A 20,023-nucleotide genomic window follows, 5' to 3' on the forward strand; every position below is an offset into this window, starting at 1 on the left:
TATCACACATATCGGGATGCAGGGGTGTACCTTAGCCTGGCCACAATAAAAGGCCACTCCACAGATTGTGTTGGGGGAGCGTGCAAGCCTCAAAATCAGATAGACAGACTTTTAAAAACTTTTTGTATGTACACAAAAGGCCTGTTTCTGTCTGAAAATGAGCATTCATAATTCCTCTATCACACATATCGGGATGCAGGGGTGTACCTTAGCCTGGCCACAATAAAAGGCCACTCCACAGATTGTGTTGGGGGAGCGTGCAAGCCTCAAAATCAGATAGACAGACATTTAAAAACTTTTTGTATGTACACAAAAGGCCTGTTTCTGTCTGAAAATGAGCATTCATAATTCCTCTATCACACATATCGGGATGCAGGGGTGTACCTTAGCCTGGCCACAATAAAAGGCCACTCCAATGAATTATGAATCTCTGTAACAAATTCAAACAGGAGGCAGTCAATGTGTCAAGAGTACACTTTGGTGCTGATCCAAAAAAAACATTGCTTTTTGTGGAAGTCCGGACCCTACTGAGGACAATTTAAGTTTAATGGTGCTTGCAAGCTGGCTTCTTCCTGACCTTTTACGTTGCTGTATTTCTCCAGCAAAGTATGCATATATGTATGTATGCATATATTTCTACAAAGCATTGTTTTATCGCACATTTACATGGTGATCAATTACATGATGACATGATGTCATTCATGTGTATTTCATTGGGAAGACACACAGGTGGGATAACGTGACTGACCCGTAGATAGATCTTGGTGTCGTGACAAAGGCGTTCTCTATTGGTGAGCCGCAAGGTCTTCACCAGACTGGGCTGCTGACTATCCAGGAACAGAGTCCTCCTGACAGATTTCTTCTGGCTGTGCTTCATTTTGTCCAACTGAATTTCCACCGCAAATCCTTTAAATATGCACACAAGGAAAAGGAAAGGCATGGAGTATTTGCATAAATATAAATGTAAAAACCACACATGCAACACTCTGCATGTGTAAAAAAAACATGCCTTTTATCTTGGTCTGGTACAGAATGCAGAAAGATAAGGTGCATGCTTGCAATCCACATAACTTGTGTATGTGTATGTGTGTGTGTGGGGGGGGGGGTCTCACCTAAAGTAGAAGGGAGGTGTTTTCCATGAGCCAGCACACAGAAACTGAGGCTGACACTGAAGAAAATATGAAATAATTATTAAATAGATATTGTGCATACACACGGGCAAATACTACTGTATTTTCTGGACTATAAGTCGCTCCGGAGTATAAGTTGCACAAAGACAAAAATGCATAATTAGGTAGAAAAAGTCGCATTTTCATTCATTCATTCATTTTCTACCGCTTATCCTCACTAGGGTCGCGGGGGTGGCTGGAGCCTATCCCAGCTGTCTTCAGGCGAGAGGTGGGGTACACCCTGGACTGGTGGCCAGCCAATCACAGAGCACATATAGACAAACAACCATTCACACTCACATTCATACCTATGGAAAATTTGGAGTCGCTAATTAACCTAGCATGTTTTTGGAATGTGGGAGGAAACCGGAGTACCCGGAGAAAACCCACGCATGCACGGGGAGAACATGCAAACTCCACGCAGAGATGGCCGAGGGTGGGATTGAGGTCTGCAAGCTAACCACTCGATCGCCGTGCAGCCTAAGTCGCATTTTTTGCAAGTAATTTATTTTAACTACTTGACCAAAACAGACATGACGTCCTCTTGGAAGGCAAGTTCTAACATTAATAAAAGAATAGAGAACAGGCTGAATATATGTAAGATATGCTAACACAATGGTTATTCAGCTACACAAAAAATAAACATGAACAGAAAAGGTGTCCAGTGTTTATGTAGCATCAACAGTTTTTCATTTATAAGTCGCTCTGGAGTATAAGTCACAGGCCAACAGCCAACCTATGAAAAAAACTGCGACTTATAGTCCAGAAAATACGGTATATCTCTTCAATCTTACAATGATACATCTCACCGGGCTTGAATCGGGACTCATAAAATAAGAGTCAAGGGTGCTAGCCCTCTAGCTAAAAGCTTAGACTGTCAACTTGATGTTCAGCATCCGGGAGCGTTGTTTGCCTATGTACTTCTGCTGGCACCCACTACATAATAATAAATAGTTATTTGTTTGTTTGTTTGTTTGCAGACTGTTTAGTGGGGATGGTGGTCCACTGTTGTTCGGGATGTATGTTCTTGGACTGGAGAGAAACTGTAGTACCCAGAAAAATCCCACACAAGCAACTCTAAACTGGTCCAAGCCAAGATGAGACAAGCATGCCAACCACATCCTCCCCGAAACAAGCTTGGCTATAAGGCCAGGTATGATGATTCCACCTTTATTCTACTTCCTCCCATTAACGTTTTCCCAAACCCCAATAAACACGAACACAGAGCTTGTACTAATCAACCTTTTGGAAAAACAGCCCGCAGTTTGTTAGAAGTCTAAAACAGCCCCACGTGTAATAAGGCTTAAACAGAGCTGTTTCTTTTTCTGTTTGGTCTCAGAATGACGTGTTTGTAGATAGAAGCAGCTTGGACAGGAAGCTGGCGAATATTAAGTCATTTGACGTTCTCAATACGGGACAATTCTAAGAGTTTCCACGTTTGGTTATTTTTAGAGAGCTAGTGAAACACTTAAGCTTTTTGTTGAAGAGCCAAAGACATTTCCACAACAGGGATAAATCAACGTATACGCTTCCTGTTACTATGGTAGCCCCAAGTGAAGGTTTTAGAGGAAAAGTGTGCTCATACCAGGATACGGCAGTGGTTCCAATCCCTGTGGAAAGCTCACAAAGCTTCTCTTCTTGGTTGAAAATGGTTGGCTGTACTGTGAGAGACACACTCGCGTTCACTATCGGTCGAGACCTGAGTGAAGGCACGGTACCACAAAGAAAAACATCTATTTATCTGCTCTTCCACTGCTGGAGTAACGACTGTAAACTCACCTAAACAGCACGGATTTGTCCACCCCAAAAGCGCCAACAATCAGGTCTGCGGGAGTAAGTTATTAAAACGGGGACTGGAATTTAATAGGACGCCGAGACTGGAATGCATTACCTGGGTAACCATTTCCATCCAGATCCGTGTTGCCGCGCAGCGCAAAACCAAAGTTGGCTGGGAAAGAGCTGGAAGCCCATTGGCCGGCAAGACTCTGAGAGGGCGTGGCCTTCAGTCCTCCTGAGTAACCGTTGTAGATGAAAACCCGGCCCTGTTGGTCTTCTCCCCCGTAGGGACAGCCGATGGCCACGTCTGTACACAGGAAGAGCACACAGTGTTTAGCATCTATTATTTGGTGGTTTTACATAATTGATTTCTTTGAACCTCTGATCCAAAGTAACATATTTTTTGTGGTTTGCTGAATATTTAGTTGGCCTCTTTTTTTTAAGCAATGTCACTCAACATCATGGTCCAAGAGCAGCTTCCCAATTATTACATGAGTCATGAGCACACGGTGGCTTTCCACAGTGGGTGGACAACAAAAACCAGTCTTGAATCATAATCCAGTGACTCATTATTCTGTCCAATATGCATTTTATATTTAATACAGACAAGCTGTAAAAATAATATGTACTAAATAAACCTGAATCATATTCTCTATTTAGATCATTTCCTCAGTGCATGTTCGATAGAGCCACTGTGGGGCGGGACGCAGGGAACCGGAAACCATTCACACTCACTATCACACCATCACTGGGTGGGAACCGAACCCACACGTTAAGAATACACAAACAGAATCAGCCCAGAAAACCACAACACTATCAGCGACTCAATTAGCAATCATACCGTTGAAACCGTCCTGGTCGAGATCACCCAAGGGCGCCAGTGAGGTTCCGAATCGACTGAAAGGTTGACGGCCGAGTAGGTGTTCCAGGGTGGGCTCCAGCTGCAAAGGCCCCCTCTGGAGGTACACGTAAACTTTCCCTAGTTCCTCCAAATGTCCATTGGAGCCGCGACGCATGAACATTGGAGCTCCTACCACCAGGTCATCCAGTCTGGGAAGGAAGTCGACATGTTTAACTGTACACAGGATGTGATATTATCATATTGTTGGCTGTTGTCAAGACAACAACAACAACAAAAGCCATAACACAATTTAAAGAGGAATTGGATAAAAAGTACACTACAAAAGTACACAAAAATACAGTACACTAGAAGTTACACAGTGTCTTCTAGTTTTCTTAACCAATCAGAAGTCCACCAGAATGTGTTCAGCATCACATTTGTGGAATATTTAAGTCAACATTTCCCAATAATTGTTTTCGTATAATTGCACGTAATTGCACGCAACTAACGATTCTCTTCTTAGTCGATTAATCTAAAGCTTGTTTGATTAATCGAGAAATTGTTAATTAGTGGTTTGGTTTGCAACAGATCAGAAAAAAGGCAGAAATGTCCATCACTGTTTTCCGAGTGGTTAGTGCGCAGACCTGACAGCTAAGAGACCAGGGTTCAATTCCACCCTTGGCCATCTCTGTGTGGAGTTTTCATTTTTTCCCCAGTGCATGCGTGGGTTTTCTCCAAGTACTCCGATTCCCAAAAACATGCTAGGTTAATTGTCTATAGGTATGAATGTGAGTGTGAATGGTTGTTTGTCTATATGTGCCCTGTGATTGGCTGGCGACCAGTCCAGGGTGTGCCCCGCCTCTCGCCCGAAGACAGCTGGGATAGGCTCCAGCACCCCCCGCGACCCTCGTGAGGAAAAGCGGTAGAAAATGAATGAATGAATAATAACTCCTCCTTTTGCCCTTTTAGGGCTGAAACAAACGATTCTCTTCTTAGTCGATTAATCTGAAGCTTGTTGTTTGATTAATCGAGTAATTGTTAATTAGTGGTTTGGTTTGCAACAGATCAGAAAAAAGGCAGAAATGTCCATCACTGTTTTATGAGTGGTTAGTGTGCAGACCTTACAGCTAGGAGACCCAGGTTCAATTCCACCCTCGGCCATCTCTGTGTGGAGTTTGCATGTTCTGCCCGCGCATGTGTGGGTTTTCTCCGGGTACTCCGATTTCCAAAAACATGCTAGGTTAATTGAGGTATGAATGTGAGTGTGAATGGTTGTTTGTCTATATGTGACCTGTGATTGGCTGGCGACCAGTCCAAGGTGTGCCACGCCTCTTGCCCGAAGACAGCTGGGATAGGCTCCAGCACCCCCGCGACCCTCGTGTGGATAAGCAGTAGAAAATGAATGAATGAATTTCCCAATAAATTGTTCCTAAATGACTGCTGTGGATACAACTAGAGGAACCATTTTTATGGGCTGTCATAACGACCCACGTCTTCCCCTTAAATCCCATCTTAAATCCCATCAATCCCTTATTCGCCCTCTTTTTCCTCCCCTTTCCCGATGTTTCCTCATTTGTGCATCGTCACTCCATGCACTCACCCATCATTGTTGATGTCAGTGGCTGCTACTGCGTAGCCAAAGTAGGACCCCATCTGGAACAGATTAAAAACAAGACTCAGTTAGCCTCTAATTACATCACTCTGCATGGATCTCTTTATTTTCTCTCTCCCTCCTCGCTTATGTACGCTCCGGTGTCAACCCCAGAGGCTTCCTCCTAAACTCCCCCTGGGGTGTTTGTATTCGCAAGTAGCTTTCTACTAGAGCTTCTGTAAGGACAAGAATAGACGAGGTGGGTGTCTCGGGTGTAGTGATTCATACAGCGCTGCTGTTCTGCTTTCATTTCATCTGACACATGACAATAAAGGTCAGATTACATCGCTTTGCCTCGCTTTGCGTCGCTTTGCCTCGCTTTGCCTCGCTTTGCCTCGCTTTGCGGCGGTTGTGAGATTAGAAGCCTTGACGCCACAGATTGTTTTACAGTCGTCATCATGCGGCGCTCCTCGTATCAGTATCAATGAAGTAAGGTAAAGGACAAAGTTCAAATCCGCTGGAGCCATGTTGTCAGAGGCCATACGCCCCCGGTAGGGTCCCCTAATACAAACACACCCAGATAAGGAGTGATTTGGAAGGCCTTCATGAACAGAACCCAAGACCCTACGGCCCAAGAAAGCCACATGGGATCCCCACATCGGGGGCAAACCAGTCTGGTACTTTTGCGCATTGGGTGGCAGTCCAGCACGAGCATCTGGTCTTTGTTAAAGCGTCCCAAATCTAGTTATTGGGACATGGAATTTCATTTATCTAACTCAGTGCCTACATGTTCGAGTCGTTCTTAGTGGACGAGAACGTCACTTCCCTGCACCTTCAGGTACCCTGACCTAAGTATCCTTCTGGATGATTGGGAATAACAACCTCCTCAATGTAAACTGGTGTTGTTATGTTATTGGATTTCTTTACTGACCCCAAATTGCCCAAATGGTTCTCCATAAGTGCACTGGGACCACCAGAACCAGGACACCTTCGGCTGTAAGTCTATGACTGACTTTGTAGGAGGAGTTTGGTAAAGCCATGGACTATGGTGCAGGTATCAAAGTCAAGACCCAGGGGCCAGATTCAGCCCACCACATCATTTTTTGGGGGTCCAGAACAGTCTGACAATAAGAAAGTGAAAAATCTGAATTTGAAACATGAAGTTATAGCCACATTTCATTTTTATAGTATTGACTCTTGAGAATATACGTATAAAAAACGGTTCTGGGCTTGTAATACCATCTATACTATATAAATTTGCTGTAAAATGTTTGCCTTTGAGTTGACAATCAGCAAAACTAGTATTGGAATTCTGAATGTCGAATTTACGTTTACCAAACCCAAACCCAGTACACAATAACAAAGCAGTAGAAATTCCACCGTGCAACAATGGACACAATCTGATTTTTTTTTTTTTTTAAACCAAGAGGGTCTCCCCCCCCGAGGTGTTTTTACAGCTGACTTTAACAGCTCGGTCCAAGAGCCGACAGAGCAAAGCATTCACCCGCAGAGAGCGTCTATCAGTCCTGCCTTGACATCGCTCACTACAAGCGTTTACTTAGCACCTCTCATGCCGAGCTTGACAACTCTAAACACCCGCTGATTATCTCCCACATGTCGCAAAAGCGCACGTTTGGGTTGGTCACATGTTCGTACATGTCGCGAAAATACACAACGTAGCACAGAACTGATTCCCACTGACGTAGCCGGCATGTCCAAACTCCTTCAAATACTCAAAACATGTTTTGTGTCGTCTTTTTATCTTTTGAATCCTTGAAACTTTTTACGATTTAATTTCATTTCATAAATAAAAATAGTGTCAAATTACATGTATGTGTGAACGGAACCTTGCTAAAGTCCAGTCAAAATGTACATACCTGCTCTCCTGTCACGTTGAGCAGTGACGTCATATCCCTTCCATTTAATATGCTCACCTGCATGGGGAAGATTCCTCATTATAAGCCAATAAAACCAAATTCATTCATTCATAACACATTGCTGTGTATAAAAGGAGCATTTGCATTTTTAAGAATTATGTCGAATCAATAATGTATTATGACTCCTTACTAAACCATACAGCATGAGTCCTTTTGGAACGCCTGTGATGAAATCTGCAACAAGGACAGCGAGGGGCAAAAGGTTAGAAAGACGAGAGCCGACATCAAAGGACCGGAACAATGTTTACACGGTTCTGAGGTCTTTTTTTTTTTTTTTTTTCGTCGATATGTCAAAACTACAGGAGACATACTCAGTCATGTGTGTGGAGACTAAGGGGTTTTAGAGCTGAGGGGGGGGGGGGGGTCAACAAACCCTACACCCTTTGTGTGTTTGGACAACATGACCCCTCACCTTCCTCATCATCCCCGCTGAACTCCCCGCCAGCCACAGAATAGCCTGCAGAGACACGAGACAAGTTTGAAAAAGATGGAAAAGATGTTCTTAGTTATTAGTTATGTGATGACATAATATTACAGCGTTACTTCTAAGAAAAGTACAATAAAAAAAACGTAAAAATGATGACAATGTATTTCAATCTACTAATTTCATTTCTACTGCCTTACTCTTCTGCACTTCATATGTACGCGAGCGGAGATTGTATTGTAGGGCTCACTCCATTCATGCCGTTGTTCTATGTACCAAAGTGAACTCTTTTCCTGCCCTTTTCGGAGGCAAAAGACAAAGGAACTCAGACACGCATGCACAATGGCGATATATTGAGGCCGGCAAAATGATCAAATTCAAAGTGGTTAGCTAACTAGTGGTTAGCATGTTGGCTACACGGTCAGGAAATCCGGGATTCAGGTTCAAGTCTCCGTTTGGGCATCCCTGCGTGGGGGTTCCCACATTAGGTGTGAATAGTGGTTGGTGCCCTGTGATTGGCTGGTGGCCAGTCCAGGGTGTACCTCGCCGCTCTGGCATAGACTCCAGCATTCCACCGTGACCCGAGTGAGGACAAGCGGCATAGAAAACGAATGGATGTTTTATTTTTAGAATATCCAAGCCCAAGAAAAATGTATCTGCGGACTAATGTATGGAGGCATAGTACATCAATATTGTGATAAAGTGACTTCCTCACCCAGGTAACTGTCATCGTAGCTGCCCTGCACCTGCCCCGTTTGCATCTGCCCGGCAACCGACAGTAAGAAGTACGAAGGGTAGTAAGCCTTAACGATCTCCTCGGGCGTGGCTGCAATCAGCTGACCTGTAAAATAGTCGGGTAGCAAAGAGTTACCTGACGTTTTGAACGTGACTTTCTCCGAAAGGTATTCGCGTTGACGTGAGCTCACCTTGCCAGTAAAAGCTGCCCGGTCCACCAAGAATAACCCTCCCGTCCTGAAAAGCACAACAGCAGGAATTTCCGCGTAACCAAAAAACAAAGTGTGTAATTTTCCCCCTAATCTCCGCTGCCTGGCAGTGGGATGATGTCCGACGCCCAGCAAATATTGCTCTTACCTTCGTGAAGTCGGCACTAAATCCTCCTTGACAATAGCCCTGTCCTGCAGGTCCGTGCCTTTCTGCAGGTACAACACCAAAATATTTGCAGTACATGATTGGCCAATATTGTTCCCTCTTAAACAGACGTCTCAGTAAATATTAATACATCATATCAATAGTGTCCGATCCTGTTTCACCGAGAGCCACATGAAGAAAAATTAAAAAATACAGTGGGCTAATTTGATACATTTTGTGCCTTACTTATGTCTGATGTGTCATATTTTCTCTTATTATGTCTACTATATTGGGTAATTTGAGTGTAAAGGGGAATATAGGGGTGTTACTTCATGTGTAGAGTGCTTTAATAATGTTAAATCTGTATTTAGAAGGTTGGAAACAGGTTTTCTAAGGTTTTCTAATTATGAAAATATTTTATTTGAGTATATATTATGTCTTATTTATGTCTGATATGTCATATTTTCTCTTACTATGTCTACTATATTTGGTCATTTGAGTGTGAAAGACAGTATAAGGGTGTTATTCCATGTCAAGAGGGCTTTCATGATGTTAAAAACGGTATTTAGAAGGTCTGAAACAGGTTTTCCATGCTCTCACGATGAAAATATTTGATTTGAGTCTAGACTATGTCTTATTTATGTCTGATATGCCATATTTTGTCTTATTATGTATGGTAAATTGGGTAATATGGGTGTAAAGGTGAGTGTATGAGCATTATTTCATGTCTGGAGTAGTTCAATAAGCAAAATGTGTTTTTTGGTTTATGAATAAGGAATCCTACTTCTCGTAAATTCACTTATTACGGTTCTGGAGCGGTTCTGTATTACAAGTCTGGAACCAATTTACCACATTAAATGAGGGATTAATGCATGCATCAGTGTACTTTTAAAACATGCAGTTGCATCACATCACTTCTTGTCAAAGCATCTTCCTGCAGGAAAATGTTGTTGGACTTGAATTATAAGACAGCACCCTCTGCTGGTTTCATAGCTGCAACACTTATTTTCCCCTGCGGATAGCGCCATCTATTTACATTACCATAAAAACAAATGACTCCCAATTTAAGAAAGGAAATCCACAAAGATGTGAGGGAGCGAATAGGCGGAGATCTACACATCAAATTGCTAACTTTGCAGTCACACACCTGTTCTGCAGGGGGCGTATTCCACAAACGATTTGAGACTGTCAGAGAGGTAACAAGTTCCTGTAACATCGGCAAAGGGAGTGTCATGTTCGGTCCTCCAGTAATACCTGGGAGCACAAGCCTGAAAGGTACACACAAACACACACACAGTTGTTTCTCATGCTTCGAATCCAAGCACAACTACTAGATCAACAATCACAGAGTGACTCTTACCAGGATATTGTTGCCGTAGGAACGCACGGTAGCTCCAAACCACTGATGGGACTTGAACTCAACCTGAGTGTTCACCTCGTTGATATAAAAATACTGATCACCTAGAAAAAGACAGATGGCAAAACATCGGGAAACTGGGATGAAAAGTCCCTGGTGTCATGTGTTGTCACTTCCAGTCGTAAAAATAAGCTCCAGGTCATCAGTGTTTGAAGTCGTGTTGCCAAGGCTTAATGTGAAAGCGTTCCTCGGCTTTAAACTGTTATTATGTTATTATGGCACTGTTGTGCGGTCTTAATCCGTCCCCTTTCAGGGCGACATCAAACAAGTCAAATGTAATTGGACCTTGTTGGTACTGTAATTCCAACGGCCGCACCGCACAGACAGAGTCTGTTTTAAGAGGTCCCCGACTGTGCAGAAGAAAGAGTGATTAAAAGAGAGTGTGGTAGACTAATAGGGGCGTATGGGTGTGTGTGCTTTCCTGCCAAATTACCCAACTCTTCCTCTCTGTAACTGTGTAAACTTTTCTGTAATTACGGTATGTTTATTTATATATGCGGCTGCTTTCTGTAAGTGTGTCCGAAGTGTGCCTGATGAGGAAATTGAGAGTGAACACGTGTGTGTGTTAAAATGGTCACAATCGTTTTGTCGCTATAGTGTATGTAATTATCATGGTCGCTTGGCACAGAGCTGCAACAATTAATCTATGAATTATGATTAATCGATTATCCAGTTAATCAACAACTATTTTGGTATTCCATTTTATTTATTTATTATTTATTATTTATTATTTATTATTTATTATTTATTATTTATTTTTTATTTTTTATTTTTTATTTTTTATTTTTTATTTTTTATTTTTTATTTTTTATTTTTTATTTTTTATTTTTTATTTTTTATTTTTTATTTTTTTATTTATTTATTTATTATTTATTTATTGTTGTATCCATCCAGCTTTGCCTAACTTTGGAAAAAAATCATTCATTCATTTTCTGCTGCTTATCCTCATGAGGGTCACGGGGGTGCTGGAGCCTATCCCAGCTGTCTTCGGGGGAGCGGCAGGGTCCACCCCTGGACTGGTGGCCAGCCAATCACAGGGCACATATAGACAAACAACCATTCACACTCACATTCATACCTATGGACAATTTGGAGTCGCCAATTAATGTGGGAGGAAACCGGAGTACCCGGAAAAAAAAACACACACGGGGAAAACATGCAAACTCCACACAGAGATGGCCGAGGGTGGAATTGAACTCGGGTCTCCTAGCTGTGAGGCCTGCGCGCTAACCACTCGGAAAACAGTGATGGACATTTCTGCCTTTTTTCTGATCTGTTGCAAACCAAACCACTAATTAACAATTACTCGATTAATCAAACAACAAGCTTCAGATTAATCGACTAAGATTAATCGACAAAAACCAACATGAAATGTTGACAAAATTTGATGAAAGAAGCGAACAAAATCAGAGATTCATTCATTCAATACCGCTTATCCTCACGAGGGTCGCGGGGGGTGCTGGAGCCTATCCCAGCTGTCTTCGGGCGAGAGGCGTGGTACACACAGGACTGGTGGCCAGCCAATCACAGTGCACATATAGACAAACAACCATTCACACTCACATTCATACCTATGGATAATTTTTTTATTTTACAGATGGAGGCAGCACCGTTCCTGCAGTGACTCTGTCCAAATGCGACAGCGTCCACAACGCTTGGCCTGAGTCCAGCAGGAAATCACAGTCCTGTGGAAACACTGCAAACACAACCCATTGCAGAAAGGGGATAACATACTAAGGGGTGGAGTGAAGGAAAGTTACAGCCATTATTAAAACACAAGGGAGACATGAAAGGCCGGCTTCTATCCCAACAGAGAGGCTGGATTAGGGGCTTTGAGATGGCAGGGAGCCGTACATCTGACCTCGGGGTCATGTACAGGAGCTGCTAAGAAGTCAAGGCCTCATAACTCATCTCATCCACGTTATGGGTAGTTAGGCAAAGCTGAGCGTTTACTAAATATTAAACCCAAATAGTGAGATTTTTTTCGCCCCATGAGTTGTGGAAGCAAACTGTGAATTTAAGATTAAGATTTAAGACGGCCTACCTTGCTTGTCAAAGTTGATCATGCTGCAGTTTGTTTGGTTCCAGGGGCACAGGAAGACCGCTCCTCCTTCGGTAATGCCAGGTTGGCTGGTGTTGGCTTTCGGGGCGCCGATCAGAATGCTCACACTGGACAACAAAAAGAAAGAACAAAATGAGTCACATTATTATGTGAGACCTGTCCATGTATATTAAAAAGATATATTATTTATATTTGACAATATTCAAAAAACCCAAATGAGTCTCTGTGTGTGTTTTGCAAATCAACAGATTTAAAAGTTTCCACACGGCCTTTTCGAAAGCCAGATTGCGAGTGAATGAAGAGAACGGTGGCTGATGACATTAGCAGAGATCAGACCGACTGTGTACTCCCACCACCCCATCCACCCTTGTGAGAACACAGCAGGGATATTTATATGCTTTCATTAGATTCCCACACAGACGACCCCCACCAGAGGGCCTCCTAATGTATGTACGTATTTATCCACTGTATACACTCAGACATCTACATGCGCTTATTTAACTTCCTGTTGGACCGTGCATGAAGCCAATCTTAACAATGTCAACAATTTCACTTTCACTTTCTTTTACCCGCCCCAAACTGGACAGGTCAGCCTCATTGCCGTGGGAGAAACAATAAAGGTCGAATTTCGACAGTTAACTAAGGAGAACAAAAGTGAAGTTGTTCTTCCTCTCAGTGGAGCCACGCGACGACGTGTTACTCCGCCACTTCGCTGACGTTTCAATCCGCATAGGTATCCTTCATCGAGTCTATGTCTTGAGCAGAAAACCCTCAGAGTCAAATTAAAACACGTCCAATAAAAACATCCTGCTTGAAATTTCTTTACAGGCTTTTCAGCGCTTTATGATGTGTGTCAGGATTTGCTTGTCAGGGCAGAAAATGTGCATTCCTTTCCTTTAACTCCATTAAGCATGAGCATCTGCTAATGGAGAAGATGGCTGGCTGGGAGCTGGGGTTCTCAAATGGCCTCAAAAATGGGACGGCAGACTCAGACACAATAGCACAAACGCTCTTTTAGAACTTTATTCTGACCCGAACCTGAACACATCAACAGCAGTGCAATGTATCTATCCATGCATCTCCAACTCACAAACACTTCTTCAGTGTCACTAGACTACACTTTTGCACTCTGTGTGTATGCTGGAGGCCCCGCCTCCACCCGCTGAGACCAAGAGACTGATAAAAGGGCTCACTTCGTTCATGGTATTGTTCTATGGAACTAATGTGCCAAGGCGCTGAAACCAATGGTGAAGCAATATATACATGGCAATATATTGAGGCCGGCAAAATGATCAGATTAATTTTAATTAATTCAAATTAATTTTAATTAAGTCAAATGAATGGTTATTAATTCAAATTCATTTTAATAATTCAAATTCATTTGATTAATTAATTGATTTGATTAATCACATTAATTAGTTTGATTAATTATTTGATTAATTAATTGATTTGATTAATTACATTAATTAATTTGACAGGAGATCTTTTGAAACCCCTACAATGAGGGACATCCTGGTATATGATGTAATCTGGCGGTTTGTGGGGACCTGGGGCTTCGTGGAACTTCAAAATTGGTACATATAGACACAAACATTAATATTAATACATATATATATATATATATAATATTCACAGAACATTAATTAATTTGACAGGAGATCTTATGAAACCCCTACAATGAGGGACATCCTGGTATATGATGTAATCTGGCGGTTTGTGGGGACCTGGGGCTTCGTGGAACTTCAAAATTGGTACATATAGACACAACCATGAATATTAATACATATATATATATATAATATTCACAATGTCACTGAACGAGAACAGACCCACACTCGCTGCACTGAGGTCAGCCGAGTAAAGCACCCCACTATCAGCAGCATCATCCGTGTATATTTGGATTGCGAATGTGAGTTATGGGACGTGCGTGCCTTGGCAGGTCACCATAAATAAAAGCACATAATCAAGCTCATTATCGTGACACACTGCCGCACACACGCGGCAACTACCACTGATATTTTGATAGCGACCTCACTTGTGCATGCTTAGGGCCTCCATTTATCAGTATTCCTGGTCAATCCTGGTTAAATGGGCCCCTTTCTTTGGTTTCCTCAGTGAAGTCTGGTTGTTTTGATATACGGTCACATGAGTGTGAGTCAGTGTGAAGGGATCAAGCAACAGCGGTGGATTGGCTGATAAGTGGCGTTGCCTTATGGTGACATTTCCACAGGGATTTGTCAATTTGTCAATTCTTTATCAAACCATATGGAATCTTGACCTGAGTATCTGACGCTTTTCTGTGTGGCCTGATTGGAAAACAAAGTTTACTGCAAGTTCTTGTTAATATTTAATCGTTATGAGTAAGTTAAGCGTGTTAAGGTGTTTTGCTTCATGTCATGAGGGCCGTAATATTGTTATAAACGATATTTAGAAGTTTGTAAAGGGGTTTTAAATACTGGAAATTCACTTATCACGATCGGGTCTGGAATTAAGTGCGATAAAAGAGAGACTATAGTATTATTATTTCCATACCCCTCAAGTTGACTTGCTTCCTGGTCCGACGGTTACCAGGAAGCAAGTTCACCGAGCTCCCAATCTCATTCCGCATCACTGAATTCATGACAACGTTATATATCGCTGACCTATTTCCAGCCCCAGTTAAAGACTTTCAATCTAATTTGTTTAATTCCGAGTGAAATATTCCCAACCTGAATGAAGGAGCTGTTTTCAGTTCTATGAATGAGTTGCATGCGGGACTTAGACAAAGATAGTATAGTGACAAACACTTAGCAAAACTGGCTAAATTGTCAGAATGCATGACTCCAGCAGAAACAAGCACTCTCGCCCTGGAAAGCAGCATTTCCTGCCGTCTTGTTTACTCACCTCACAGCAAGAATAGTTTGATTTAGAGAGATATATCACGAGCTAAATAATTCCACATCAGTTGTTTAGCATCCAGAAATTAGTCCATAATCTTCCCTTCCGATGTCTACATTTTAATGATGGTAAACTGAGCGAGCTATGAAAATAATTAGACCAGCTATGAATTCACAAAGACGTGGTGATGTTATACGGTGTCATGTTCATTTTTACTTTGTAGAAAAAGCCTAAACATTTAAGATTCCTGTCATCAATTATGTATAAACGAGCCTTCCGGTGACATAACACTTCCTCTTAAAGTCCCCAGTGACAGCTGAGGGTGTTTTACTTTAGTTTAGTTTAGTTTAGTTTAGTTTAGTTTAGTTTAGTTTAGTTTAGTTTAGTTTAGTTTAGTTTAGTTTAGTTTAGTTTAGTTTAGTTTAGTTTAGTTTAGTTTAGTTTAGTTTAGTTTAGTTTAGTTTAGTTTAGGACTTGTCGGCATGTACTTTGCTGTGTTGATTGACAGTCATCAATTATGTATAAACGAGCCTTCCGGTGACATAACACTTCCTCTTAAAGTCCCCAGTGACAGCTGAGGGTGTTTTAGTTTAGTTTACTTTAGTTTACTTTAGTTTACTTTAGTTTACTTTAGTTTACTTTAGTTTACTTTAGTTTACTTTAGTTTACTTTAGTTTACTTTAGTTTACTTTAGTTTAGTTTAGGACTTGTCGGCATGTACTTTGCTGTGTTGATTGACAGTCATCAATTATGTATAAACGAGCCTTCCGGTGACATAACACTTCCTCTTAAAGTCCCCAGTGATAGCTGAGGTTGTTTTACTTTAGTTTAGTTTAGTTTAGTTTAGTTTAGTTTAGTTTAGTTTACTTTAGTTTACTTTAGTTTACTTTAGTTTACTTTAGTTTACTTTAGTTTACTTTAGTTTACTTTAGTTTAGTTTAGGACTTGTCGGCATGTACTTTGCTGTGTTGATTGACAGTCATCAATTATGTATAAACGAGCCTTCCGGTGACATAACACTTCCTCTTAAAGTCCCCAGTGATAGCTGAGGTTGTTTTACTTTAGTTTAGTTTAGTTTAGTTTAGTTTAGTTTAGTTTAGTTTAGTTTAGTTTACTTTAGTTTACTTTAGTTTACTTTAGTTTACTTTAGTTTAGTTTAGGACTTGTCGGCATGTACTTTGCTGTGTTGATTGACAGTCATCAATTATGTATAAACGAGCCTTCCGGTGACATAACACTTCCTCTTAAAGTCCCCAGTGACAGCTGAGGGTGTTTTAGTTTAGTTTAGTTTAGTTTACTTTACTTTACTTTAGTTTACTTTAGTTTACTTTAGTTTACTTTAGTTTACTTTAGTTTAGGACTTGTCGGCATGTACTTTGCTGTGTTGATTGACAGTCATCAATTATGTATAAACGAGCCTTCCGGTGACATAACACTTCCTCTTAAAGTCCCCAGTGATAGCTGAGGTTGTTTTACTTTAGTTTAGTTTAGTTTAGTTTAGTTTAGTTTAGTTTAGTTTAGTTTAGTTTACTTTAGTTTACTTTAGTTTACTTTAGTTTACTTTAGTTTAGTTTAGGACTTGCCGGCATGTACTTTGCTGTGTTGATTGACAGATCGATATCAGGGATGATTGTATATTTACATATATAAGTCACACCTGATTATAAGTCACAGGACTTGTTGGAATAAAGCTGTATATATCATTTAATTACATTGCCTTATATTATCCAAGTTACTATTGCACACATAGAATACACATTTGTATAACTTATATCCAAGTTATTATTGCACACATATATCACACAGTTGTATGATTCATCTTACAGGCACACGATAACGGGATGTCCTTGAGGCACCCGGAACCAGGATGTCTCTTTGAACCATTCATTCCTGTTATCTGAAGAAATGCTTCAATGTTCTCAACCAATTTGTATTGCTCCCCCTCCCCTTAGGATGAGATTCATGTAATAGGGCATACCTAACTTTTAATAAAAGGATGGAGAGCAGAGACTGTTTCAGAGTTGGTTGGAGATTTGTTGCTGAACAGTCTCTGATCTACTCTCCTTGCAAGCCTATATCTCACGTCTTTGTGTCTTCTTTCACAGTTGGTGATAATGTTTTGGGTTTAACCCTAACATTAAATTGGTCCTTCGAGCCGGATTCCAATAGACCTGAGGATTCCAGCGTGGGAGTGAGATCCAGGCAAGTCTGTGGCCACAGCAATCAATACCCTTTCCGGGACTGGTTCCTCCCTCTCGGGCTGGGATCCGACGGTTGACGGAGATCCAGGATCGCAGAGGCGTGAGTGAGTACATATTTCACTTAAAAAGGGAATGTGTGAAGTGAAATAAAATACCGGTATTCAAGGGGAGACGAGTTAGGCGATAAGGTATAAAACCCTGACAATTCTAGACTCTATCAGGTACAAAGTCCAGTAAAAGTCCGCGCGAAGGTAGACTCGCTCTGTTGATCGCTCTGTTGAAAGATACAGTTAAGTCTACGCGAGAGGGATAGACTCGCTCTGTTGAAAGATACAGTAAAATCTGTCAGGACGGCGGCGTCCTCTGGCATAAGGAAAACGCGTTAAAGGAGTGTGCATGACAGTGTGTACAGTGTGTATGAGAGTGTAAATGGGAGTAAGATAACCACTAGGTTTCGAACTCCATACCAAACAGTGAGATTGTAAGTGGTGACTTGTTGTGGATGCAAAGGCAAGAATTGTCCGCCCTCACCGGGGTAGAAGCTTGACAATTACCACAATAAGACGTTAATCACCACCTCACTACGAACATCCCCAACTATTTAGGACTCCCTAGGAGCACTCATCATAGTTGGGACCAAATTGTCAAAATGTAAAAAAGAAATAGACAAACTAGAATGTAAAGATTGAACAGTGGTGAAAAAACAAGATCCAGAAGCACTAAAACCGCTACCATATTGGATAAAACAATATGATTTTAACGGCAAACTTTCTACGGCGGGAATAAAAGACTTACAGCAAAAAATCAGAAACAAAACAAACTGTAAGGAAAAACAAATGAACAAAGAAGGTATTCAGCATACTTACGTATGGATGAAAATAGCAGGACAGAGAGAGGCAGGTGAAAAAAGAGCAAAGCAGGCTAAAATAGAAAAAGAGGAACAGGAGAGGCAGCAACAGGAGAGAGATAAAAAACAGGAACAAGAATGTAGGGAGCGAGATAAAACAACCATGTTGTTTCACAGAAAAGAAGATGATGAGTATGTAGGGCCGTACAGAGAAGCAAGAGAAATGTTGGACAGAAGGTCACCAAAAGAGGAAGATAATAAACCACCAGTTTATTCTCCTCCTAGTGCAGCTAGTTTACATCCTACTGCACCTACTGCACCAAACGTGCCTTATACTAGATCGCAGGGCAGTGTAGGTGATTGGACAAAGAAAATGGTAACTGGTAGAGAAAACATGTTCTCTTCAGGAACATCTCGTCTACCAGAAGATGTACCTCCGCTAGAAGATCTTTGTCCCCTCATTGAATTACCAAACCCCAGAGCAGGTCAAAATGGTGAAGATTTGACAATTAGGGTTTTTAGGACCTGGACAAAAGATGACATCAAGAAGGCCCTTGAAGGGATACCCTCTCCCAAAGAGGACATAGCTGAATGTGTGACTCAAATGGAAAATCTAAGACAATCCTACCATCTGAATGGAACGGAAGTTCAACAGGTCTGGATGACCCTCTTTCACCCTTTAGTGTTGAAAGTACCACATGCTGTCTCCGCTTTGCTACTACAGACCAAGATGACATTTTTGTCGCCTGCGAGGCATTTATCATGCATGTCTATTCTGTTGTCACAACCCCATTTGACAATAGAAAGGTGCACAGCATTAAACCCAGCCACACTCATTCCAACTTGTGAGGATGGGGTGCCTGATGATTGTCAGGCGTTGGCTGAACAAACATCTAAAAGTAGGCCTGATCTGCAGGACACACCCTTGCTTGAGGGTCAGATTTTGTTTGTTGACGGGTCTTCCCGCAAGGATGACTTGGGGAAGACGAGGACAGGTTTTGCTGTGGTTACACGCGATACGGTTCTAAGGGCAGGTGCCTTGCCACAAAGTTTTTCTGCACAGGCAGCTGAGCTTACGGCTCTCACGGAAGCTTGTAAATTAATGAAGGATCAAAATGTCACAATTTACACTGATAGTCAGTACGCTTATGCTACTACCCATACATTTGCCCAATACTGGAGTAACAGGGGTATGGTTACATCTGTGGGGAAACCGGTTACTCATGCTAAACTGTTGACAGAATTATTACATGCCGTACACTTACCCAAAAAATTAGCTATATGCAAATGTGCTGCGCACACCTCAGGAACGGATGACATTTCTTTAGGGAATGCATTCGCTGATAAAATAGCTAAGCAAGCGGCCTTAGGGGAAGTCAAGGTTCTACAGGCTGAAGAAAAGGGTTTGAAACAGGAGGATCAGATTTGTTGTGACTTGCTCCGTGAAATGCAACAACAATCTCCTAAACAAGAGAGGGACATGTGGCTCAGGAAGGGAGCACAAATATTAGACGGAATATATTGTTGACCCGTTCATAAACCAATCCTACCTAAAAATTTGTTTAAATGGGCTGCTTTATTGAGTCATGGGAAGTCCCATGTCTCAACAGGGGGGATGGTGGGATTAGTAAATACCGTTTATACAACTTATGGATTTACTTCCTATTCAAAAAATTTTTGTAGAGCATGTTTAATTTGCGCTAAACACAATAGCCAAGGCAATATGAGACCAAAACGAGGACAGTTTCCAAAACCAGAATATCCATTCCAACACATACATATGGATTTCATA

General features: G+C 41.6%; 1 protein-coding gene across 1 annotated transcript in view; it reads right to left on the bottom strand.

Moving 5' to 3' along the window:
* The window catches only part of LOC131127666 (integrin alpha-5-like), a 40,152-nt gene that overhangs the window by 15,340 nt on the left and 4,789 nt on the right, over nucleotides 1-20,023 (bottom strand). The window contains exons 2-17 of the mRNA XM_058069774.2: nucleotides 12,289-12,413; nucleotides 10,188-10,288; nucleotides 9,975-10,095; nucleotides 8,831-8,892; nucleotides 8,665-8,710; nucleotides 8,454-8,579; nucleotides 7,727-7,771; nucleotides 7,445-7,488; nucleotides 7,255-7,311; nucleotides 5,387-5,439; nucleotides 3,787-3,995; nucleotides 3,061-3,252; nucleotides 2,949-2,994; nucleotides 2,755-2,868; nucleotides 1,113-1,168; nucleotides 749-906 (exon numbers count right to left, since the gene is read on the bottom strand). Of these exons, the coding sequence (XP_057925757.2) occupies nucleotides 749-906; nucleotides 1,113-1,168; nucleotides 2,755-2,868; nucleotides 2,949-2,994; nucleotides 3,061-3,252; nucleotides 3,787-3,995; nucleotides 5,387-5,439; nucleotides 7,255-7,311; nucleotides 7,445-7,488; nucleotides 7,727-7,771; nucleotides 8,454-8,579; nucleotides 8,665-8,710; nucleotides 8,831-8,892; nucleotides 9,975-10,095; nucleotides 10,188-10,288; nucleotides 12,289-12,413 (1,555 nt within the window). The remainder of the gene's footprint in view (nucleotides 1-748; nucleotides 907-1,112; nucleotides 1,169-2,754; nucleotides 2,869-2,948; nucleotides 2,995-3,060; nucleotides 3,253-3,786; nucleotides 3,996-5,386; nucleotides 5,440-7,254; nucleotides 7,312-7,444; nucleotides 7,489-7,726; nucleotides 7,772-8,453; nucleotides 8,580-8,664; nucleotides 8,711-8,830; nucleotides 8,893-9,974; nucleotides 10,096-10,187; nucleotides 10,289-12,288; nucleotides 12,414-20,023) is intronic.

This window comes from Doryrhamphus excisus, linkage group LG11 (assembly GCF_037039965.1).
Source record: "Doryrhamphus excisus strain RoL-2023G ecotype Guam linkage group LG11, RoL_Dexc_Guam_v1.1, whole genome shotgun sequence".
Classification (NCBI taxonomy): domain Eukaryota; kingdom Metazoa; phylum Chordata; class Actinopteri; order Syngnathiformes; family Syngnathidae; genus Doryrhamphus; species Doryrhamphus excisus.